The 26,310-nt window shown below is 39.5% G+C and overlaps 1 protein-coding gene across 4 annotated transcripts; it reads left to right on the top strand.

Annotated features, from left to right (window-relative positions):
• The first annotated feature begins 6,929 nt into the window (after positions 1-6,929).
• Positions 6,930-23,804, top strand: LOC102515372 (zinc finger protein OZF-like). Of its 4 annotated transcripts, none has more exons than XM_032487767.1 (5): positions 6,930-7,922; positions 9,343-9,735; positions 11,711-12,011; positions 18,436-18,562; positions 19,895-23,804. In XM_032487767.1, exons 3-5 carry the CDS (start codon positions 11,997-11,999, stop codon positions 21,385-21,387), a joined length of 1,635 nt encoding a protein of 544 aa, XP_032343658.1. In that variant the 5' UTR covers positions 6,930-7,922; positions 9,343-9,735; positions 11,711-11,996; the 3' UTR covers positions 21,388-23,804. The 4 variants fall into 4 exon arrangements, with proteins under 4 accessions (XP_032343658.1, XP_032343660.1, XP_032343661.1 ...); XM_032487769.1 differs by lacking the exon at positions 6,930-7,922 and having other exon boundaries at positions 9,221-9,735; positions 11,711-11,834; positions 11,914-12,011; XM_032487770.1 differs by lacking the exon at positions 6,930-7,922 and having other exon boundaries at positions 9,720-9,846; positions 11,711-11,834; positions 11,914-12,011.
• Positions 23,805-26,310: the final 2,506 nt, after the last annotated feature.

Below are 26,310 nucleotides of genomic sequence, written 5' to 3' on the forward strand. Positions count from 1 at the left end.
TTTTTCTTAGCATTTTTTTCTCTTCCTTGTGTTTTTCCTTTATTTTACAACGGGGAAGTATATAAATCAGTGAGTTATTTTGGGTGTCTTGTGACATGATAATGCTCACAAGGAAATGACTTGTAGAAGGAAGGTGCATTATAAATGTGAAGAAAGAGTTACCCTGGAGCTTCACTTCAGTCAAAGCACTGGAACCACAAAATGGTGATGTGAAATCTTTATGGGAGTTGGCTGTAGTCAGGTGTTCAAAAATCAAGCTTCCCTTATAACTAAATACATATAAATAACACAATGTCTCTATAGTAATTTATTGTGTGATTGTATCAATTCATTCAATGAATGCCTTGCTGCTGAACATTTTCTTTAAGAGAGTGATGTATGATGATAATATTTTGGTTGAACAACTTGCAAACATACTAAATCACACTATATTGTACACGTAAAAATGGTGTCTCCTGTGTGGAAGTTATGCAATCAAAGAAGCATTGGTTATTATCTGCATTTTGAATTCAGATGATAGTTGTACAAATGGAAGGAAGACATGACGGTAGACACAATGTCATGATGGGGAGGAACTGGAGAGATGCATTTTAAGGTGCAATTAACACATTTTGTTTCCAGAGTCCTAGTGATGCACCTGCACCTTAGCAACAAGTCTCTTACTCCCCCATTTTGAATGTTGTATCTTTGCAACTCTCAGTGAAGCTGAAAATCTGAGAATCTTGTATCTATATGGTTATAAAACTCGAATTTTGCACCTGTCGTTCCTCTATGTAAGTTTCCATGCCACACAAATCTGAAGACAAGCCCTTGATTTATACATACTCTGGGTTTTTCACTGAAGTAAAGTGAAGAAATCCAAGCTAAATATGAAAATTTTGCAAAGCAGTCTCTTTAAGCAAATAATGAAATACATGATTTTGAAAATGAGGTTTCTAAAACGACTGAAAATAGAACTGCCATATGTCCCTGCAACTCCACCCCTGGATATATACGTGGAAAAAAACACTCATTCGAAAAGATACATGAAACCCAATATTCTTACTAGGGCTATTTACAGTATCCAAGACATAGAAGCAAGCCCAGTATCCAACAACAGATGGATGGATAAAGAAGTGAAATACAGATATATTCATGGAACTAGAAGATACTACGCTTAGTGAAACAAATCAAAGAGAAAGGCCGTATGATATCACTTGCATTTGGAATGTAGAAATTAAAGCCAATAAATGTATATAGCCACACTGAAACAGATCCAGATATATAGAAAACAATCGAGGTTATCAGTGGAGAGAAGGAAGAGGCTAGGGGTAAGATAACAGCACAAGATTAAGAAATCCAAACTACTATATATAACATATTTAAGCAATTATCTTCAGCAACATATTGTACATCACAGGGAATCACAGCAATTACTTTAAAATAACTTCTAATGAGTTAAAACCTATAAAAATAGTTTGTCACGATGCTCTGCACCTGAAGCTAATATAATACTGTAATTCAACTATACTTCAGTTAAAATCAATCTATGTATGTACGTATGTATGTATGTATGTATGTATGTATGTATGTATCTATCTATCTACCTATCTACCTATCTATCTATCTATCTATCTATCTATCTAATAAAATATAGGGTCCACAAAATGGAATTAAACTTCCGTTGAGAAATCTGGATATAATGCTTCCAACTGTAACTTCAAATAGAGAATTTTCTTCTGGCCTTTCAAGTTGATTCTTCTGAAATCTTATGATTCCTATTTATAACCCAACAAACACCTCCACACATTAATTTTCAAGAAACATATGGAAAAACATCTTGGGCAATTCACCTAAACAGTATTTCATAACTACTCCCAGGACTGAGGCCAGTTGAGGTGGCCTCCTAGCTGAATTAGGCATAGAAAGTTTGAATGAAAATACTGCAACCATATAGTAAACAAAAAATGCTGAAACCAAGACATCAGTGGCTGCTGCCACCCCCTAGTAAGGACAGACCTACAGCCCAGCATCTGCAGCCACTCTCAATGGTTCTCTCTGTGTGGACTCACAATAATAAAGGACAAAATAGTGGCCCTAGATAGTTAGATGCTTGTGAAAGGAATGAATTCAATGAGGCTGAATGTTTGCTTCCTCCCATACATAGAAAAGCACTAAATTCTTGAACTCAAGATGCCTGAATTTCTTTAGATAACTAGTAATCTTCTATTGTTCCAACTACCAGGTCTTTGTTGTAAAGCTCCTTTATATCCTAGCTCCTCCCCTACCTCTTCGGAGCAGTCCCTCAGAGCCATCTGAGGGGCTGTCATCCTGGCTCAAGTCCTCCTGCCAAATAAAACATAACTCTCAACTTTTAGGCTGTGCATTTATTTCAGTCAATGGTTTTGGCGACCACGAAGGGACCCAGAGCAGATGTCTCTCCTTTGCCTGAACTCTCCAAGGAACCACAGCCTTGGTACCAGCATTGGCCCTTAGTGCCCATGCACCTCCTCACAGAGTCCAGACAAATTTGGGTGAGTCTCTCCTGGTTCTTGGGTCTCCCATATTGGTTGATGATCCTGAGTTTTATTTGGTGGTGTATCCAGGTACCCGGCCCTCCAGTTGAAAGATACTGGGGGGAAACACCCACCCAGTGGAGACATGCTGGGTGGGGCCTGGTTGAAAGATACGGAAATACCCACCTAGATGAGATGTCCTGGTGGGGGGGTGCTGGTTGAAAGACACCAGGAAAATACCCACTTTGAGGAGGTGTCCGAGGTGGGGCTGGTTGAAAGATACCAGGGAAATACCCACTCAGTGGAGATGTCCCAGGTGGGGCCCGGTAAAAAGATACTGGGGTCTGGACTGAGTGGTTAAGTAATAGGCTGGTCTAATGCTTTCCTCAGTTTGGCTACCTCCATTAAATTTGTCGGGATAAAAGTAAAAATCTTATGAGGAAACTTTCAACTCCAAAAATGGGACCCTCCTCCTGGCTGGCAACAGCTTTCTCAGGTCACTGAGAAACTTGTAGGAGTGGTAGAGGCAAAGACCTCATACCGTGCAGGTGTCCCTGAGGGAAAACCTACTAGCGATTTTATTCTGACAACCCGACCTTAGAATGGGGAATAGAACTTTCAAAACAAAAGAAAAGTGACTGATTGCCAGCCTCCATATAATCCCCCTGCCAGGTTTATGTAGGTACAAAACTTACAACTTTAATTGGGAATTTAAAAAATCCCACCCTGAAAATAACTAACCAGGCCTGATAAAAACATTTTTTTGGAATTCTGACCTTATAAAAACAAATTCCCCTTTAGGGGAAACTTGGATTTCTCTTCCTGTGTCCTTGAAATGTAAATATTTTATCTTTCTCTGGGCATTTTATGTATGTGTATGTATGCATTTATGTGTTTCAATTTTTTAAAAGAAAACTTGGAATCTGCCATTCAAAAGGTACAAGTATTGTGTACATATGGCGGCCAAGCAAATAAATTGGGATTCTCAACAATCCTTTGATTGTACCAATTCTCAGGCATTTTGCCATCTTAACATTTGTTGCATCACCCTGGACCATAAAGGCCTTTACTTTTTGTGGAGTAAACTTTTGAATTTTATTTAGGTGACACCCCTCACTCTCATGTGGAAAAGCCTCTTCCTCTTATCGGTTTAAAATCACTTCATATATATATACAGACATATACATACACATATACATATACACATACATATACATAATTGATGGCTGTATGTTGGATCCTTTAATTTGGAGAAACTTCTAAATCGATGAAAGTTGAGAGAGCTCTCATTATAAACAGCTGTTTTATTGGTACCTACTAAAATCAATCAAGTTTAAAGGTGAAAAAATATATCTAATGCTTAACCTAAGAACTTAGTTTAAAAAAAAAAACAAAACCTGTTTGGAAAGCTACATTTGTGTTTTCCCTTTCCCCTCAATGGGTTTGAGAGATGCTAACAAAAACGTTAGAATAATTAGTGTTATTTGGGTTGAGTAACTGGAAAAAGGAATGTAAAGATGTCGAAAGATTTTTTTTCTTAACAAGAAAAAATAAGGAACTTATACCAAATGGAAAATATTTTTAGATGGTTATTTTGAATGGGATAAATAAAATGGACATTTTTGGATTAAGATACAAGGCTTTAATACTACACTATGTAAAGTATAAAAATAAAATAAAATAAAATAAAGGCCAAAGGGATCACCTACTGGTCCCCAACATTAAAGTTCAAACAAGTCAGCTTTACCCCAGTTTAACATGTATATATTCATAGGTCTGGAAGAAATATATATAGACTGAGATACCTGATCAATAATTGGGGCAACAGACCAATTAATCAAATTAAAAACTGACAAGGGCCTAAGTCCTTTGGCTCAAACTTGGGGATCCCAGAGACTTTTATATAAAATTAGATAAAGTGGACAAGGAATAAAAGAAAAGTCTTCTGGCACTCCTTCCAGAATTAAGACTTATTGATTAAACCCAATAAATATAAAAATTAAAGGTATAAGAGTTAATAAAATTTAGATAGAAGTTTGTAAAATTGGTATATTTAAATGGGCTTTATATAAACATCTTTTGCTTAATTATGTTGTGGGATAAATATGTTTCAAAGGGAAAACGCTTCCCCTTCGTGGTATTATAAGGCTGGGCACATATCTCCCTCAAAAAAATTTAATTAAACAAACTAAAAGAAACCAATAGAGTTACCTGGGCCATCCAATATAAGGTAAAACTAAAAACTAATATTCAGGGGCTAATAAAAAAATAAGAAGAGATTTACCCTGGGTTTAACTTATAACTCAAGGAAAAAAGACCTTACTAAGTGCCTTATGCAAGCTTTTGAAGACATGATAAAGTAAACATTAAAGTTTTAAAACATGGAATTCTTTGTTTAGAGCTCTTCTCACTGATACACAAAAGCATATTAAGAAGATACAATTGGATCTAGGTGACAGACCAGTTCTCTGGGCAACTGGAAGCATCTGTCTTTGTCTTGCAGATCAGAAATATAAATACAGCAAACAGTGACCTAGGGACTGAGCCTAATTAGCTCAATGAGATAAAACTTAAGGCCAAAAATTTTTTTGGCATTTTAAAACTCAGAAATCTGACAGATCCTTCAGACTTTGCCAAGGACAAATAGAAATTTTAAATGTCTTTTTCATATATAGTAAGCCTTAGTGATTTGAGCAAACAAATTCAGTTTCCTCCAACTGTTATTTATAAGCAATAAATTTATATTGTAATACCTAACTCATAAGTAAGTTTTAAAGTGAAGCTATGAGATCTCTAGCTTTTGTCTGTTTACAAGTCTGTATAGACATTATAGATATATTTCTACTGCTAAAAAAAAAAAAATCAAAATCAAAGAGCTCTGCTTAATTGACTTAAAAATTAGAGCTTACAAATTAAATATTTCTAAAATAAAAACTGACCAAATTGACTTTCATGTTCATGTGAACTGGAAAACATTCAATTTTAAGTTAATACTTGGTATTTAGTTTAAGTTTGTTCTAATTAATATATACATCTTTAGAGTCATCAATATTAAGTATAATACCTTTACTCTACCTAGGTTTAATGAAAGTCAAATAAGGTCCTGTTATATCTGTTGCAGATTTGTCAAAGAAAAAAAAAAAAAGAGTAATGTGATAAAATGCTGAGTAAGTTAAATGCAAATGAGATGAGAGCTTTTAGGTAAATTGTTTAAAAATATATTTTTTAAAATGTATGCTTAAGATAATCTCTGTAAATGTTTGGTATCTTTAAATTCTAGAGTTGTGTTAAATTAAATGATGGGAATTTATTAAATAGCTATGCCATTTTCAGATAAAATAAGGATTAAAATATTAATTACTTAACATTTGACTTCCTCTTACAGAGAAACTAAAGGTGTTTAGAAATATTAATAAATGGTTGGTGACACCCTGAACTATTCTCTACTATTAAGGGAAACATCTCAGTATCCTAGGAAAGTAAGATGAATGTGTAAAGGAAGATATAAGGAATGGAGTTATATTTTGTTAATGGAAAATAGTAGCTTTGTCCTGAAGCTGGTTACTTCTGAATGAAAAAGAAGATAAGGGACAAAATAACATGAGTATAGAAAGCTGTGGAAGCTTGTGGCAGAGGAACCCTGAGAAAACAGTTTTGTACATGGTCGGGACTGGCTAAGTTTAGAATAAATTTGGTCAAAGTAAATGAATCGTAGAAGTAAGCTGGTACAAGAGTAGATTTAGTTTTCTCTCTGTTAAGAGGACAAAGTTTTCTTAAAATGTTAATCTGCCTTCAGTAACAGATTGTAAAGCTTCTTATACCCCTTAAGTGATCTGTTCTACATTTACCTTTGAAATATTTTCTTGTTAATGAGTAGGTACTCTTTCACAGTGATCTATACTTTTAATCTTACCAAGTGTTTTGAAACCTTTTAACAAGTTTCCCAAATATCAAATTCTGATTAAAGTTCTTTTGACCTCCAGTTAACTTTGGGGTGATACAGAGGGACCCCTGAAACTCCCCAAAGAGAGATTTTAAACTAGTAAATTTCACTTGGTATGTTAAATAACATGGGAAGTATGTCAAATGAATAATAAATCTTCCTAGGTTATATTGTATGAGAAAATAGTATTAATATAGATATTCTAGAAATTATATGGAATCCCTAAAATTCTGGTATATCTAAAATATTACCAGTCATAATTCTGGTTACTGTGACCAGGTTTTTTTTTTATTGATTACAGTATAATGGTGTTTAACCACGCTTTGAAATCTTTTGTCATTTATAAGCAGTTTTTGTTTTATTCTGATAATTTTGCAAAATGCTTTCTCTTCAAGGAGACTTACTGGTTTCTAATAAATTTCAAACTATTGCACTGAACTAAACTAGGTAAGAAATTTTAAAGGTCTGATGAAAACTCTGATTTCATAAAACTGTTAACAAAAGGATTAGTTACATGGGACTGAGTAAACTGATGAATATGGTTAATTTTTGATTTTGTCTGAAATATTACTGGCTTTTAATCTGTTTCCCAGACATAAAGAAACACTTCTCCTTAAGCTAGTTATGATTCACAGCAATTTGATGAATTATACCTATGTAAGCAGACTTGGAACAGTTACCTTTTCTATCTGATCCCTCCAGAGACTGCAAACTCTTAGGTCCCCAGTGGCTCTATCAGATAAATTAAGAAGATCATCTCCTAACAGGTATAGGAATCTCAAGGTATTTTAAGGACCTTAAAAAGAAAACAATTTACCTAAATCTGTAAGGCAAAAGTCTATGACAAGCCCTTGATGTGGCTTTCCTGGCCATAGGAAACTTCATTAAAATTCTAGCCTGAGATTCCTTATTAAAAGTTCCAATACAGCCAATTTAAAAGAGACTACATGATCAAATAATCAGACTTAACTTGTAAACAAATTAGTCTTGATTTGGCTATATTTGATAAAAAATGAGGGTAACTTTAGAGAGAAAAAGATTATATTTTAGTGGATATTAAATTCTAGTTTTGTTAATTGAGGCCTATATTTACTAAGACACTTCCCAAATCATTCCTTACTGTTATGTTACATTGCTGCAAAGTTTAATTGAATTATTAAACGGACACTCTAGGTTTGTCTCTGAAGCTCAGTAATCCTTCCTTGGATGAAGGTCCAATGCCCCATCACCTGCAACCAGGGGATTATACATGTTGGAAGCAGCATGACTAAAAGAATTATCTCCAACCTGAATGGAAGGATCCTTTATCAGGTACTCTTAACCAGACCATACACAGCAAAAGCTGAAGGAAACTGACTTTTGGACTAGTTTCCAGTCAAAAAACCCCTGCAGTGGAGTGGCCTATAGAGTACTGCTCACCTTAAAACAGTGCTGAAATGGAGAAGAAGCTACCAGGCCAGGGTGAAAAGAAGACGACATCTGAGGTAAACAGCTGACTCAAGACACCGGACCAGGCCTGTATATCAATTACTTTGATAATTGCTCATACTTTTGATTATGAACTACTCCAATTGTTAGGTTTATGGTAAACTACCTATATCTAGTATTTCTGTGTTACCTTGGTGGGTTTCCCAACTCCAAGGTTCTAACTAGACAGCCCTCAGAAAATTTATTCTACAGTTATAATTATAGTTCTGTTTAGGCCACTGTTGACATTACAAGGTGGGAGACCTCACCTGGCCAATTAATAACACCCACTCTCAGCCTGACCATGATTATAAATTATCTTATAAGATCACTCAAGCTCAATCAGAAAAACAAGCAAAATTTTAACCCAAAAATGTAACTTCTCAACTATTAAATCCTTACTCGTGACTTTATTAACATTACTAGCTGTATTATTACATCCTGTCTATTTTATAAGATTGTTGTCTCTTACATTTCCCAGTGTGTAACTAGGCCTCCAACAAGATTGATGATGGCTAAACATCTTAAGGATAAACATAAAATTTATAACCCTGCATAGAATAATTGTTATAGTGTGATTCTAGGTATGGGAATGAGCAACAAGGGGTAAACATTTCCTGCATCATAATAGACTAGTAAGACAGGTGATCCAGAGAATTTTTAGGATCAACAGGGCCTGATCCAAAAACTAGCACTTTGAGTGGCATGACAACAGATTCTTCACCTGATCTTGGAATTAGCCTTCCTAGCACTGTGGCACAAAAGTGGTCATGAAATGTTTCCCAAAATTTTGGTCAAATTTAGGACCAAGGGGGAGCACTGTGAATGAAAATACTGCAACCATATCAGTAAAGAAAGAATGCTAAACACAAGTCATCAGCGGCTGCCGCTGCCCTCCGGTGAGGACAGGCCTGCAACCCTGCCTCTGCAGCCACTCACAATGGTGCACTCATCAGACTCACAATAATAAAGGACACAATAATGAACCTAGATACCTAGGTGCTTGTAAAAGGAATGACTTCAGCGAGCCCAAATGTTTGCTTCCTCCCATATATAGAAAAGCACTAAATTCTTGAACTTGAGATGCCTGATTTTCTTTAGATAACAAGTAATCTTTTAATGTTCCAACTACCTGGTCTTTGTTGTAAAGCTCCTATATATCCTAGCTCCTCTCCTACCTCTTTGGAGCAGTCCCTCAGAGCCTATCTGAGGGGCTGTCATCCCGCCTCGAGTCCTCCCGCCAAATAAAACATTAACTCTCAATTTTTAGGCTGTGCATTTATGTCAGACGATAAAAGGAAAAGCTGTTTTTGTACATGCCAGTATGAAATGGCCCATTCTACTAGGGGAGAGTTTTCTATTTCTCATTCTAGTTTATAATACAGAGACAAGTCTAGCTCTTTACCTTAAACAGCCTTAAATGAATTCTACTTGCAGGGAATAATTGGGGATCCAACCACGGCCCCACAGCAACCACTTGGAGACCCACGTTCCCAGCCACTGGATTGCTTGAGCCTCAGGAGCAAGACATCTTATTTCCAAGTTTAGCTGCTCATGTAACTGTAAGCTTTTACTGGAAAACTCTTCCACTCAGGGACTTAAAACCAGGGGGTCAAGACAATGTGAAGCATTATCTCCTCCCCTGGCCTCCCAGAGTCCCCTGCCCAGCCTCCAGCCTGTCCCTGTGTAAACCTAACTCCCTCTTAGCCCCGCCCCACCGGTAGAGCTACCCAGGCCCCGCCCAGGAAGTTCCGCCTCTCATCTCGCGGATGTGAAGATGTTTACGGACCCGGAAGTGGAGAGCGCGGAGGAAAGGTCACACAGCAGAGGGTAAGTTCCTTTTTTCTAATATAAATCTGTACTGCGCGGACCCCTTCCTCCGTCTTCAGGATTTGGGAGTCACTGCGAACCTAGAGCCCCAGCACCCGGCCCCCTGGCCACGTAAGTCCGGACGCGCCGCTACAGGTCGGGGATCTTTTCCTTTGGGTCTGAAACCGCTCTGAGGCTGGTCTCTGCCCTTGGCTTTTTTGCATTCGGTCACGGAGACACTGCCTTTCCTGATATTTTCCTGCTAAGAACCCTATACTCCCTCCTCCGACCCCGCCAGTGTAACATCCTCTTCCTCGCGTCCCCAGCCTCGCCCTCTTGGCCCCTGGAGAGCAACGCCGGCCGCCCCGCTCCCGGGAGGCCGCGTCCTCTCCCAGGTCCCGGTATGCTGGGGAGCCCAGCCCTCTCCTGAGACCTCCTGCCTCCCAGCCCCTCTGTCCCAGCGTCCTCAGGGCTGTGCATCTGCTCCGCGGGCCTCCCCTTCGTAGTCAGCCCTTCCCCCACCCCACATAGGGGGAGGTGACGTGAGGCAGCCGTGTGACACTCCCCCCCCAGTATTGTTACATCCCAAATTCCACCCCGCTGGAAAACGGTCTCTCCGTTGAAGCGGGCATCCTATTCACTCGTCCGTAAGTACCTGGGCGAGGGGTTCAGTTGAAACAGAGAGAGAGCAGCTCAGAGGAAAGTAGAAACACTGAGGTGAAAAGAATGGTAGAAAATCGATGATGTAGTTTAGGATGGCTGAGGCACTTGCAAAACGATAGTAAATAGATTTATCCCTTAAAGTAGCAGGTGGATAAAATAGACATGTGAATAAAGGAACAGGATCTCCGGCCATTGGAGAGCCACAGCAGGAGAGGGGCCCTGGGTCGGCGGGAAGGCGGGAAGACAGGGTGACTAACGACGGTTAGGCGCTTCACACAGGGAGTGGGAGAGAGTTTAAAAGACTTGGAACCATGGCCTTCAAAGCATGCTGGTCCCGGAGGACAGAGGACAGCTATTGACTTGAAGAGCAGAGGAAGAGAAAGAGCAGGAAGGAGGCACAGCCACCTGGGGTGTGAGAGTGGGGAGGAAGGGAGGGTGAAAGGTTAGAAGGGATGTAAGCCGGAGGGCCGACAGGGAGCAGAGGTGGAGGAAGAATCAGGCAGAAATCCGTGGAGATACGGGGCAATCAGAAAGGTTGGGGGGAAGGAGCAGCAAGAGGGGGAACACGTTGCCGAGTGGGGCAGGACCGGGGCGAGGGAGGGGACAGGAGCGCAGCAGGGACAGAGGGAGGGTAGAGGGGAACAAAGATACTGACACAAAGAAATAGGGAGACAGATAAAGAATGAAATGGAAACACACAGTGCAGGTTGAGGGGGCAAACTGAATGCAGATATGCAGATGGCAGATGAGTTGTTGAATGTGGACGACTAATCTGCGTCATACAGATTGATGGCTTTACAATGTAATACATTTAGCGTTTGTTTGCTTAAGTCACACACCTCTGGCTAGATAGTCAAAGGGAACGAAATCGTTCTATTCAGGGAAATATCTGCACTGCAGTGAGCATTACTGCATTATTTAGGACACCTGAGATGCAGAATGAGCTAAAATGTCTGTTCACACATGGGTGGACAGAAAATTTATGTCAGCCATGAATTAAGACAGTGCTAGGACAGAAGAAGGGCACTACTTGGAAACCTGAAATGTAAGACTCATAGAGCCTTGGAGTGTAAAGGTTGTCCTGAGGGCTGGGTGGAGAGGGAAACGGGGAGATGTTGGCCAAAGGTTACAAACGTTGAGTTGTAAAATAAAATAGTGCAACCCGCACATCCAACGTACAGCCTGCTGACTGTAGTTACTCTCATAGTGCGACTGTATACTTGGAATCACCACATAGAGACAAAATGGCAATCTTGAGTTGACAGAAGTATAAATTACTTTCTTGTGAGAATTATTGCACAGTGTGTACACTTGTCAAATAATCGCTTTGTAGGCCTCACCACGAGTGGAGTGAGATACCAAGAAATGTGAAGAAGTGCCTGGTTGGCCTCTGTGTGGTTTCCTGTCCTGAGTCCCTCCTGTGACAGTGGGCAGAAGAGGACTGTTTAGTGCACGTGGTGAGGTTCCCCCGATGTGTGTGGTTGTGGCACAGGAAGTGGGTATGTTTTTTAGGAGCATTAAACAGAATGTTTTCAGCTTGAAAGATTGATCTCTGAAGACTCCACTTGTCTGAGGAAGAAGTCGGGAAGAAGAGGAAGAAGAAAGAAAAGGAGTCAGGAATGGCTCCTTCTCAGGTAAAGTCATATTTTCAGTTTTCTCTTTATTATCAAAGTATAGTGAGTTTACAATGTTGTGTCAATTTCTGATGTACAGCGTAACGTTACCTTCATACACACACACACACACAGAGACGTATATTCCTTTTCATGTTCTTTTTCATTATAGGTTGCTACAAGGTATTGAATATAGTTCCCTGTGCTATACAGTATAAAGTTGTTTATCTATTTTATATAGTAGTTAGTATCTGCAAATCTTGAAATTCCAATTTATCCCTTCCCACCCCACTGTTCCCCCTGGTAACCCCTTAGTTTGTCTTCTATGTCTGTAAGTCAGTTGCTCTTTTGTAAACAAGTTTATGTGTCTTTTTTTTTTTTTTTAGGCTCTTTTTTCTAGATTCCACATATAAGTGATATTCTATAGTATTTTTTTCTTTTTCCTGCTTTCTTCACTTAGAATGATGAACTCCACAGTCATCCATGTTGCTACACATGACATCATATTATTCTTTTTTATGGCGGAGTAGTACTCCATTGTATATATACATCACATCAGTTGATTATTTTGTCTGTCCTTCCAAAATGCCCTCTTTTGGACTTGCTAATCTTGTCTGACTCTGAAGTATCCTGCATGACACCTGTACATTCACGGTCACCCAGCTCCTTTCCTCAGTGTTTGTCATCTCCACTTAGATTCCATCCCCGTGACCCAGTGACCTGGAACATGCGAAGAGTCTCCACTGAGCATTGTCCTGGGCAGGGCTTCACACTAGTGGATTCAAAGAACTGGTGTGTCAGTGCTGTTGGTCAGCAGGGTTGTGTAGTGGCCCATCTGGATGCACTGTCCAATCTCTATAAATCAAGATAAGGGAGCTGCACATGTTTAAAATAAATAAGTAAACCTAATTACCTCCCCCCAAAATAAAACCAAAATATAAATAAAGCAAAATATAAAAAAAAAAAATTTACACAAGGTCCTGGGTTCAGTCCCCAGTACCTCCATGAAAATAAACAGTAGCTGCATGTGGATGTCGGTATTAATGTGCAAAATACCTTGTAAAATCTGGAAATAGAGCAATAAGGGGAAATTTGTTGTGAATTTTTCTCAGAGAATCGAAGCCAAATGAGTGAGTCAGTGACTGAAATCATAATAATTAAGAAATATAAGTGATAGAGGGTGTTTTATTCCATCATCTATTTTAAACTATGAAATAAATCTAAGTGTTTCTTTTTTCTTTTTTTTTTTTTTTTAAGTTTTTTTGGGGGAGGTAATTAGGTTTGCTTAGTATTTATTTTTAGAGGTGGTCCTGGGGATTGAACCCAGTACCTTGTGTATGCTAAGCATCTGCTCTACCACTTGAGCTATACCCTCCCTCCTAAATCTAAGTGTTTGAGGGTTGGAAATTCTTTATATCACTTTCATTACCTCCATTCTTCTGTTTTTTCCTGTTCACTGTGTTGGGTGTGTTGTTTGGCCCATAAGGTTTCAGCTTCATTGTTTTACAGGTAAATACCCAGTTTCCCAGCACCATTTGTTATGAGCCTGTCTTTTTTTCACTCTGCAATCTTAACATCCTTGTCAGTACATTTTAAATAGATGTGAAGGATTGTATCTGAGCATTCTCTTCTCTTCCATTGATTTTTGTGCCTGTGTCTAAGCCAGTAATGTGCCATCTTGATTACTTTGTAGGATGCTTTGAAATCTGAAAAAAGGAGGCCTCCATGTTTCTTCTTCCAGCTTTTTGGGTATTTGGGGCCCTTCGAGATTCCATATAACCTTTAGTGTGTTTTTGCTATTTCTGCAGAGAAAGCCATTGGAATTTGATAATGACTCCACTGAATGTGTAGAAGAGTTTGGGTAGTTTGGACATTTCAAGAGTATTAATACTTGCAGTGCATGAGTACAGGTTGTCCATTTATGTGTATCTTTTTGGATTTCTTTTAGGAATGTTTAGTAGTTTTCAATTTACAAATCCTTACCCTTTTTGGCAAATGTATTCCCTAAATATTTCATCCCTTTTTAAATACTTACTAAATAGTTTTCTTCTCTAATTTTCCATTGACTTTGTCCACTGTATACAGAAATGCAGCTGATTTTTGCACGTTGGTTTTGTATTGTGCAACTTTTCTAAAATTATTATTTGATGTACCAATTTTCTTGTGGAATATTTACAGGTTATAAATATATAACCATATCATATAAGAAACAAGATAATTTTACTTCTTTTTCACTTTGTGAGACTTTGATTTCTTTTTTGTGTCTAATTGCACTGGCAGGACTTTCAGTACTTTTTAAAACAGTAGTGCAGAGAGTACATCCTTGCCTTCTTCCTGATCTGAGAGGAGAAAACTTCCAGTCCTTCACTTTTTAGTATGATGTTAGCTGTACGTGTTTCATAAATCATATTCATTTGTTTTCTTCACTCATGGGGGAAGGTAGTTTGGTTTATTGATTAGTTACTTACTTGAGTACTGGGGTTTGAACCCTGGAGCCTGTGCATGCTAGGCATGCACTCTACCACTGATGCCCATGCCATAAGTGATATTCATTCTGTTGAGAACATTTACTGTTTCTATTTTGTTGAGTGTTTATTTGTTGAAAGGTTGTTGAATTTTTCACAATGCTTTTTTATGGATGAGTTGAGATGATTTGTGTTTTTTTTTTTCTTTCATCTCTTAATGTGGTCTATCAAATGAATTGATTTTTGTATATTATGTTCCCCTTGCCTTATAGGAATAAAATCCTTTTGCTCATGAAGTCAGATATTTTGAATGTGCTGTTGAAGTTGGTTTGCTAGTACTTTGTCAAGGATTTTGCATCAGTATTCATGAGAGTATTGGTTTTTAGTTCCCCTTTCTTGTTGGGTCTTTCTGTGGGTTTTGTTTCAGGATCTTGCATGCAGAATTTTTTGCTGGATTGAAGTTTTTTTTTTTTTGAAATTAATCTTTTTTAAATGGTAGAATTCTGCGGTGCACTTATTTGATACTGGGTTTTTCTTTGTTTGAGATCTTACTACTTGAGACTCTCTAGTCATAATTCAGTTCAATTGTTTTTATGTTTTAATGATTGAGGTTAAGTAGGTTGTGTGTTTCTAAAAATGTTCTAGATTATGTGGTTTGTAGGCATTATTGTTTATAGCATTCCCTTATAGTCCTTGAAAAACTGACTTCCATATGAATTGCTTGTGTTATTTGTGTTTTTTTTTTTTTATGAGGGGGAGGTACTTACATTTCTTCATTGATTTCCACTTGGAGGAGGAGGTACTGGGGACTGAACCCAGGACCTCTTGGGGGCTGAGCATGTGCTGTACCACTTGAGGGATACCCTCCCCCCATATCAGTTGCAGTGTCTTTTGTTTCATACCTGCTTTTCATTCTTTTTTCCTTCTTTTTTCCTTATCTAGTTAAGGGTTTTTCCATTTAAGTTTTTTCAAAACACCAACTCTTGCTTTATTGATATTTAAATGTTTCTAATTTCCTTTTCCTTCTCTCTGGTCAAATCTTATTTCACTCTTTCTTTTTGCTAAAGTTGGATTTAGTTTGATCTTCTATTTCTACTTTCTTGAGATGTAAAAATGGTTTTCTTATTTGAAATCTTTTGCATTTTGTTGTAACCATTTTGCTATGTTGCCTTCCCTTTCACCACAGCCTTCACTGCGTGCTATAAATTATGGCATGTTGTCTTTTCATTTTATCCAAATGTTCAAGAATATTCGTGTGATTTCTTCTTTGTGCCATTGATTGTGTAAGAATTAGTTGCTTAGTTTCCATATTTTGCAGAATTTTTCTTTTTTCTTCCTCCTGTTTTAGTTTTATTTCATTGTGATTACAACAAGTTAACCTTTTATGATCTCTGTGTCTTAAAATTGTTAGGATTTCTTTCGTGGCCTAACATGTGCTCTGTCATGGAGGATATTTCATGTGTGCTTGAGAAGCACGTGTTTTCTGCTGCTGCTGTTGGAGTGATCTGTACGTGTGTGTCATGTCCAGTCGGTCTGTAGTGTTGTTCAGGTCCTGTGATTCCTTTGATCTTCAGTCTGGTTCCATCCAGAAGTGAAACTGGGTCACTGAAGTCCTCAACTATTTCTGAGCTGATTCTGTTTCTTTCATTTCTGTTCACGTTTGCTTCATTTTGGGGGAAGCTCTAATGTTAGGTATAAACATAGAATTCCTTTATCTTCTTGGTGAACGGACTCTTAACTTTATGGAATATCTTTTGTGTTCTGTGTCATTTTTTATCTTTATTTTGTCATGTTCTCAAACACAGTTTATGTTGGGGAACACAGCAGACTGGTGCATGGGTGCTAGAAGAATTTACCAGAGACAAAAACTGGAAATAGAAAAGGAAAGTATCAGATTACACTGCCATAGACAGCAGTGGAGCACACACACGAGGTGTGCCTGTGTGAGTGTTGAGATGAAAGTCCAGGGTCTTTTTCGGGGTGGGGCGGAGGAGCAGGTGAGCTCAATGGGTTGGGGGCTGTGCCCAAGTTTTTTGATTGGCTGTAGGTGAGGTAAGAATCTCAGGGTTGTGAAGGGCTGTGGGATTTATGATGGATAAGTTGGGGACCAGCCTGAAAGAAGCCACTCTGAGCTAGTGTGAGATTGGGTGTTACCTGGGGCTGTTAGTTTGTTGGGGCGAACACACCCAGGACAGAACATACTTTATCTTTGGGGTGATGGAAGGCAGCCTTCTGAGCATTCAGGAATGGGGGCTGTTGGACTTTGAAGGATGTCATTTGGCCCCACAGTGTAGTCGCCTGCTCTCTTTAGGTGGGATGGCTTCTCCCACCCTTTCAGTTTTAGCTTTTCCCTCTCCTTAGATTTGTGACAGTTAACAGTTCCCACTCTCTGACACACTCCCTCTGTGTCTGTGTCTCTGTGTCACTCCCTGTCTGTTTTTCCTCTCATTGCTTCCTCTGTTGGTCCCTGCTGAGGCACATGGTACAGTGGTGAGAGGCTGGAGCCCCGACCAGGCCACTTCACTCAACTGTAATTTCAGAAGGAATGCATCCAGTGTTTCCTTTTTTAAAATTGAGTTACAGTTGATTTACAGTCTTCTGTTAGTTTATGGTGTGCATCTGAGTGATAACAGTTATGCATGCATATGGAAATTCTTTTTCATTAAAGATTATTTTGAGGTGTTGAATATAGTCCCTGTGCTATATGCAGTAGGACCTTGTTGTTTTTCTGTTGTATCTGTAGTAATTTGTATGTGCTAATCCCAAACTCCTGATGTATATCCCTCCCCCACTTTCCTCTTTGGTCGCCATGAATATGTTTTTTATGTCTGTGTGTCTGTTTTAAAATAAGTTCAATTTTATCATTTTGTTAGATTCCACTATGAGTGGTAGCATATATATGTGTCTTTCTCTGACTTACTTCACTTAGTATGATAATCCCTAGGCACATCCGTGTTGCTGCCACTGGCATTTAATTATTGTTTTAATGCTCAGTACTCTTTCACTCTATATATTCCACAACACCTTTATTTAGTCTCTGGCAAAGGACATTTATGTTGCTTCCATGGCTCAGTTACTGTAAATGCTGCTGCTGTGCACATTGGGATGCATGACTCTGTTTGCATTCGAATTTTCTCCCGATCAGTGCCCAGGAGTGGGATTGCTGGATCAAAGGGTATGTCTATTTTTAGGTTTTTAAGGGATGTCTGTAGTGTGTTTTATGGTGGCTGGACCAAGTTACATTCCTACCAACAGTGTAGGGTTTCCATTTCTCCAAAGCCTGTCCAGGATTTCTCTGTAACTCATTGTTTGATTCCTAAGGTTGAATTTCAGAGCCCAACCCTCTGAGTTCAGGTGCTTGCTGTGACATTTCTTAGCTTCTTGAGCTGAGTTTCTCAGTGTGTTTCTGACACAGTTTTGTCCCTTGTAAAAAGGGAACAGATCTTTCCTAATGAGATAATATGTTGATAACAAATTCATGCCATTAAATTACTTATTTTGAAGAATGTTTAGCCTATAGGAAGTATTCCAACACTGTTAATCGTTGTTATTATCACCATCATAATTGAAATTTTCACATTTCTATAAAGCTAATGTGGACTTTGTCATCTCTGAAGACACTGCTCATTCTGTAGCTCATCTGGATATTGACTGTCACTCTGTGTGTAGGACAGAATATCTACTGCATTGGCATAGACATTTCACTGAGTTTGATACATGTGTTCCATGGATTCTCCACACAGACAAAAAAAAAAATCACTATTAGTTGAATGATATCATAATCTCTTAGGAAGACATGTAAGAATTGAAAAAAAAAATTAAAAAATAAAACGGGGAGACACAACTTGCTCCAAATACTTAACTTCCATCTGTCAGAATACTTACTTCACCAGAAACAATCCTTACCCTTCTCACTTTTCACTTTGTATGGAGATAAGAATTCTCCTCTTTACCCCTTGGTGTAATACGTTTCATTTCAGGAACAGCTAATCTTTGAGGATGTGGCCATCAGATTCTCGCAGGAGGAGTGGGAATGCCTGGTCCCTGCTCAGAGGGCCTTGTACAGGGATGTGATGTTGGAGACCTATAGGAACCTGCTGTCTGTGGGTGAGAGAACTTCCCTGTTGACGTTGAGATTTGCTCTTGGGTATTTGCATTTTCCCCTGTGTGCCTGTTGACAGCCCCTGTTTTGGTTAATCTGAAAGTACTGTTGTCTCAGTCATGATATAGTACAGTGACTTTAAACTGACCGTTTCTTCAGATGATCTGCCCATTTCATGTTGTATGAGGGGTTGTTCCAGGGCTGAATTATAAATAAAGCTCAGTGGCAAACTTAAAGAATTCCCAATTTCCTGTCTTCTACCTTCTACCTTGGCTTTTTACTCTGTATTGTTAGGAAGAGAGCTAGATATCTGAATACCACACTGTTTTTTATATATTCAGGAGGCATGTGGTGGGAAGTTATCAAACATTTTCCTAGACACATCTGGAGAGTCCTCACTCCTCAGCTAAACAAGAGAGTTGTGTTTCTAGAAAAGACAGAGGATTTTGCATTTCTTCCTTCAGATAGGCACGGGTTTCTTTTTCTGATCTGAATATTATCTCCATTTTGGGGGAGAATAGCAAACAGCCCTAAACTATGGGACATGACTTGAAAATAGGAAAAATCAAAACAAACAACAAATACCCCAGTGGGTCAGAATGTTAGAGAAATGTGCGCACAGGTCAGCCCTCAGAGGGCAGAGAGGAAGCCACAGCATTAATAGTGTTTGGGGTCCTCTTTTCACAGTGGAGAGTTCACTGGGCAAACAGAAGTTTATTTTTGTTGAAAACTCTTGAAGGAAATATTTGATCTCCCCAACTTATGGGTGTATTTTCTTTCTTAGGAAGCATTTTGGAAAAAAAATTTTATTTTTAATTTGTTTGTGAAATTCTTAACTTTTTCTCTACTGAATTTGTTTCCCTGTTCTAAACGGCCATGAATTTCAGGTATTAGTTACATATGCTAGATTTAAATTATGTGCTTTCACAGGCTATTTTCTGTTCCTTAGAGTTTCTTCCTTTACAATAAGTATGGTAATTCTGTTTAGCATAATAGTTTCATCCTTAATTATGAAACAGCAGTATCTACTGTTAATTGGCATGTGCTTTGGAGTTACGATAAAATACATTCATTCATAGTAAAACTGTTTCATTTGTGTCCTTTTGTCATAGGTTGTTTGAAATTAGGCTGCCCTAAAATTATAAGAATTACCTTTGATCACTTTATTTTCGGTAAAGAATTTTATTTTTTTGTGTGTTCCTAACATTTATAAGATTATGCTAGGGAGGTTCATAACTCTGTTTGGTATAAGTACTAGTTTTAGTGTACTCTCATGTATTTAATGTGAAACATTTATTAATGAATTTTAATGAATGGGATACTATGGTTCTTTATAGATATGTCTCGTATACATGTGATCAAGAAATTACAACTAAAGGTAAACATGGATAGAAAATTTTTCCAAACAGCAATGACAGAAAGACATGAAAGGACTGAAAGAAAACATTTTGACCCCAGGAGCATTCAGGAAAATGCATATGACAGTGACTCTCAGCAGAGAGATGAGGAAAGAAATCACAAAGGAACGTCTGTAAATGGTAGTGGAAATCTGCGTGAAGAGGGAGACCAACGTGCCACAAGTGGTGCAGGGACTGAGCCCAGGGGAAACAGACTTGCATTAAGCTTTCAGAATGAACTGCATATTTTTAAAAGTGAAGAGAAAATTGATTTTTTTAATGAAGCTGACAAGACGGGCAACAGGAGTGCCTCATTTTCACCACTTCTAGGAAATTCTTCTAGTGTCCAAACCAACATTTCTGAAATAGATGGGAGTGATTTTATGCATCCTTTAGTACTGACACAAGACCTGAAGACATACAGTGAAAGACTGTACAAAAGTACTCAGAGTAGCAAAGCTCTTCTCCAAGGATCATACCTCAGTAGACACCAGATCATCCATATGAAGGAGAAGTTAGATAAATGTGATGTATGTGGGAAAGTCTTTCCTTTCCATTCAAAACTTGTAAGACATCAGAGAATTCATACTGGTGAGAGACCTTACAAATGTAATTTCTGTGGTAAGGTCTTTAATCATAAAGACACACTTCGGAGGCACGAGAGAATTCATACTGGAGAGAAACCTTACAAATGTAATGAGTGTGGCAAGGTATTTAACCACAGAGGAAATCTTGCAAAGCATTATAGGAGTCATTCTGAAGAGAGACCTTATAAATGCACTGAGTGTGGCAAAAGCTTTCGTGAGAGATCACATTTCAGGCAACATCAAGCAATCCATTCAGGAGAAAGACCATATAAATGTGACGTCTGTGGAAAAGCCTTTGCTCAAAATTCATATCTTGTAGTTCATTATAGAATTCATACTGGGGAGAAACGTTTTAAATGTAATGACTGTGGCAAGGTCTTTCGCTATAAATCAACCCTTCAAAGTCATCAGACAATTCATACTGGAGAGAAACCTTATCAATGTTGTGAGTGTGGCAAGGTCTTCAGCTGTAAATCAACCCTTAGAAGTCACCACGGAATTCATACTGAAGAGAGACCTTATAAATGTAGTGAGTGTGGCAGGGCCTTTCGTCTCAAAGGAGTGTTTGTGAACCATCTGAGAATTCATACTGGAGAGAAGCCTTATCAATGTAGTGAGTGTGGCAAGGTCTTCAGGTGTAAATCAACCCTCAGAATTCATCATGGGATTCATACTGAAGACAGACCTTATAAATGTAATGAGTGTGGCAGGGCCTTTCGTCGCAAAGGAGAGGTTGCAAAACATCAGAGAATTCATACAAGACAGATACCTTACAAATGTAATGTGTGCAGCAATGTTTTTAGTACAAAAAGAAACCTTAAAAGTCATCAGAGAATTCATTCTTGACAGAGACCTTATCAACATAATAAGGGTTTCAGAACCTTACATCAGGCCTAACACATTACAGAACAACAACTAATGCAGTCAGGAGAAAAACCATAACAATGTGATGTACGTGGGAAATGCTTTGATATTCACACCGTGATAGGCATCGGATTATTCATAGTGAGGAGGAACCTTTCAATAGTAACGAGTGTTGAAAAGCCTTTCCTCACATCTCAACTCTGACTACGCCTCAGGGAGTAGATACACAGGAGAAACCATATCAATATGGTATATGTGCGAAGGTCATCATTCAAAATTGACACTTTAAATTCATAGGCGATTCATTGTGGGGAGAGATGATGGACGTGCTATGAATGTGGAAAAGCCTCACTTACCGTCAGATAATCCATACTGGACAAATCGGGGAAATGCAATGAATGTCTCAGTGTCTTCAGTCAAAATTCATAACTCAGAGTCAACCAGCAATATTGTAAGTCAACTGTGCTTCAATTTAAAAAGATCCAGCATGAAATCCTATTAGAGAGGAAGGTTGCAAATATAATGTATGTGGCAAATCCTTCATTGTACTTTGAATCCTAACTTAGAGCCAGAGAATCCCTATTGGTGAGGAAAGTTAAGTAAGGGCTTTAGCAGGTGTGCACATCTTAAGCTTCATTGAAACAGCCGTCCTGGAGGGCAATCAGATACATGGGTTCAGTATCACCAGGCCTGTAGACAGGAGATTCATTCACCAGAGAAGTCATTCTGGAGATCACAGAGGCCCTGATTGGGAAAAGTCCTTACTTGGGTTTCACCTCTCACCAGTCAGCAGGTAGTCCATACTGGACAGAACAGCACAGAAAGCTCCCCCGCCCCCGACCATGAGCAGAGCAGCAGGGCGTCCAGGGACTGGTTCTTTCACAGGAGGAGCGTGACCTGTTATGTGGTGGGAACAAGGCTCGGGGAAAGCTGGTCACTTTCTCCATCACATCAGAGTAGGTGGTGTAGATATCTCTGTTTAGTGAAAAGTTCATCTTACTTTTGGAAATTGAGGGGAGAGCAGTTACCGTTAGAGAAAAGTTAATCAAAGGAGCCTGAGTGGCAGAGGAGTTTATTTCAGACTGACTAATGTGCAAAAATTGAAGAGAGTGCATTTAAAGATCTAGTTGGTTTTATTGCATGATTTGTGAATTGGGTTGCATCCCAACTTCTAAATAAGGTGGTGCTCAAAGGAGCTGTACCCTATAAAAAGCCTTTTCAGGCATAAACTGGGTGGGATAGAAAGTTATTGGTAAAGGGAAAGGTTCTCTCAGGCAAGGCTACCTTGTTTAGGGGAAGGACAGAAATCTTCCCTTGTAGCGTACCTCAGTGGCATTGAGGACACTTGACATTGATTCGTTTACTGTCGTGTTACTTCGAGGGGTGAAACTACAATTAAGTCTTGCTTTGCTGTCTCGTGGGTAAGTGACTCCACCTTGCGACTGTTTTGGGTTTTTTTGTTTGTTTTTTGTTTTTAAATAGTCCCTAAAAGCTGCTCCTTAGTCCTGAATATTCAGTATATGAATATACTTTTCCTGGGGTTTTATTCCCACCCAAATCAGTCTTATGGCATGCATCTAAATTTACATGCAGGGAAAATAGGAATACAGTAAGCATATGAAAAATACTAGAAATTTTAAAACTTCTCCAATTTCACTTTTGTCCTTGGCCAACTGAGTACAATAATTAGAGAGGAACAATATTCCTGAGTTTTCTTATAAAAATGAACCATGTAGACTGGGAAATTTTTGTTTGATAGATCAGCTAGGACTTTTGTATATCATGCAAAAACATTTGTTGTTGCTAATTTGCTTTTGTGGCCATTGAGTGGATTAAGACGGATCTCCAGCCAAAGGTTGGGTCATTCAGAGTGATATTAACGTTCAAGTGTTACGAGAATGTTCTATAATTCAGATATCTAGGGGGCCAGGGGAGAGTTTCAAGTTGTTCCAGAAATGATATGAAGAAACAAGGAATGGTGTCCAGCTTAGTCTTAATGTGATTGCTAGGTGGGGGCTGAGGGGAGCATACCCACTTAGGGCTTGAACTTCCAGTTGGTTAAAGTTGCTCAAAAGAGGAAGCCCTCAGGCTGTTTTGATCACACAGGCCAAGTAGGAAGAGGTTGTGGTGAGGTGTAATCCTTCTAAGCAGAGAAGCATCCCATTGTTCAATACAGTTGTTTCAAATGCTTGAGAAAAATCTTCCTTAGATACATCACCTAAGGTTTTTACACTAAGTTGCTAAAAATTAGTATCTGGGAATGTTTTGTAGATAATATAACTAAGCAGTGTACTAGAGAAGCAATTATCAAAAGTCTGTTAAAATTTGAATTTCAAATTATGGGATCAGACGATATGTTACGTGGTTAATTTTCTATTGCAATAAAATATGTTTATAAATTTTTTCTTAGCATTTTTTTTTCTTCCTTGTGTTTTTTCTGTAGTTTATAACGGAAGTATATAAATCAGTGAGTTATTTTGGGTGTCTTGTGATATGATAATGCTCACAAGGGAATGACTTGTAGAAAGAAGGTGCATTATAAACATGAAGAATTATTTACCTTGGAACTTCACTTAAGTGAAAGCACTGGAACCACAAAATGGTGATGTGAAATCTTTTGTGGGACTTGGCTGTAGTCAGGTGTTCGAAAGTCAAGCTTCCCTTATTACTAAGTACATATAAATAACATACTGTCTCTATAGTAATTTATTGTGTCATTTTATCAATTCATTCAATGTTGCTGAACATTTTCTTTAAGAGGTAGTGAAGTATGATGATAATATTGTCGTTGGACAACTTGCAAACATACTAAATCACACTATATTGTACACATGAAAATGGTGCCTCCTACTGTGTGCAAGTTATGCAATCAAAGAAGCACTGGCTATTATCTGAATTTTGAATTCAGGTAATAGTGCTGTTGTAGGAGTGGAAGGAAGACATGATGGTAGACACAATGGCATGATGGGGAGGGACTGGAGAGATGCATTTTAAGGTGCAATTAACACATTTTGTTTCCACAGTCCTAGTGATGCACCTGTACCTTAGCAACAAGTCTCTTGCTCCCCCATTTTGAACGTTGTATCTTTGCAACTCTCAGTGAAGCTGAAAACCTGAGAATCTTGTATCTATATGATTATAAAACTCGAATTTTGCACCTGTCGTTCCTCTATGTAAGTTTCCATGCCACACAAATCTGAAGATAAGCCCTTGGTTTATACATCCTCCGGGTTTTTCACTGAAGTAAAGTGAAGAAATCCAAGCTAAATATGTAAATTGGGCAAAGCTGTCTCTTTAAGCAAATAAAAAAATACATGATTCAGAAAATTTAACATCCTCTTCCATGAGGTGGACTTGCACCTCCAGCTTCAATTTCTCACTTTGACATGAACATTGTTCATCAATCCCCACCCATTCCATAAGGTTCTTCTAATTAAGGGGCTGGTCATTGTCATGCTTATGTCAGAGTGTGTTTTAAATACTGTAGCCGCAAGTCTCAGGGCGATCTCGCTGTCCTGTTGGCGTTCCAATGAACCAAGGTGCTCCGATTAGCTCCAGACGCGGGGTGGAGGGGCCACGGCAGTCCATCTCCTGCATCTACAGGAAGTTCAGCACACACCCGACAGTGAAGATGTTGTGGACTCCCGCGAAAGTGTGTGCCCAGGAGAACATGGAATTTGCTGTTGCCCAGGACGGAAGGACAGAGCAGAGGTGGACACCATGAGTGTCAAATCTCTCCCTTCTGGGAGGACGCAAGCCACTTTCTCATCCTGTGAGAGCACAGTGGCGGGAAGGGCTGTTCGCCCGGGCATTGGTACCACAGCAACCCGCCCACACTGGGTTGGTTACACTCTGGAAGTGCTTCAGGAGCTATCGCTGGAATTGCCCAAAGCTGTAGGGCTCCTGCTCCTTTAAGTAGGGACACTCCTGTTTCCCTAGGGCGACCTGTACATCAAGAGGCCATTCCCCACTCGTGGGGTTATCTGCAGGGCTTTCTTTAGCCCGTCGCCCCATGGTTGCAATAGGGCTAGCCAGGGGCCTTCAGTCTGGAGCTGGTTCTTCCATGTCCAGGTGTCCTGTGGTCCCTAGTTAACACCCTGGGGGTGCATAGTATTAAGGCGTGCGCCACTACTGAGACATTGCAGGCATCCTGCACGGGCCCAACGCTGAGCCTCCGAATGGTCCCTTGCAGTAACTTTTCCAGTGGGCTCATACCTGTATGGCAAGGTTGTTCATTCAAAAGATGTGCCGCCTGTGGCAAGACACTGTTCCAGCCTCGCCCTTGTGGTTGGAGAGCCCTCAGTTTGTCCTTTAATGGGCAATTGTACCGTTCAACCATTCCTGCTGCTTGGAGACGGTAAGTCACATGCAATGTCCAGTTAATATCATTTCCCTTGGCCCACTCCTGGGTCTGTTGGGCAGTGAAAGGGGTCCCTCTGTCACTTTGTATTTCTGAGGGAGTCCCATAAAAGGCCCGTAAAACTTCCAGTGCTGTGCTAGTAACGTCTTGTGTAGCTCGGGGCACGTGCTGAGCAAAACCTAGGCCAGTAGCGGTGTCCACCACTGTCAGCAGGTACCGCAAGCCCGTACTAGGAGCAAAGGGGCCTATGCAATCTATTTGCCATCCTGCAATGGCTGAATTCCCCGTGCAATCCTCCCCATCTGTTGGGGCCATCGCCGCCAGTGCGGGTGGCGCTTAGCACACCATGGGCACTGCCGCAAGGCATCGTTGGCTTCACTGTGGCTCAGGTGAAGGCCCCATCATTCAGCTACCTGCCTCACTGTGTACAAGCCTACATGACCAAGTTTCTCGTGGAGCCAGGGACTACGTCGGGTGCTGGGACCATGGCTTGCACAGGGCGGAGTTGGGCTGGCGCATCAGCAGCATCATCACCTGATGCCAAG

Source organism: Camelus ferus, chromosome 9, assembly GCF_009834535.1.
Source record: "Camelus ferus isolate YT-003-E chromosome 9, BCGSAC_Cfer_1.0, whole genome shotgun sequence".
NCBI classification, from domain to species: domain Eukaryota; kingdom Metazoa; phylum Chordata; class Mammalia; order Artiodactyla; family Camelidae; genus Camelus; species Camelus ferus.

What these genes read in the sequence shown, in the direction of transcription:
- LOC102515372 (XM_032487767.1), top strand. An exon ending in TAGGAACCTGCTGTCTGTGG is followed by an intron (nt 18,563 to 19,894) that starts GTGAGAGAACTT and finishes GGTTCTTTATAG; the next exon opens with ATATGTCTCGTATACATGTG.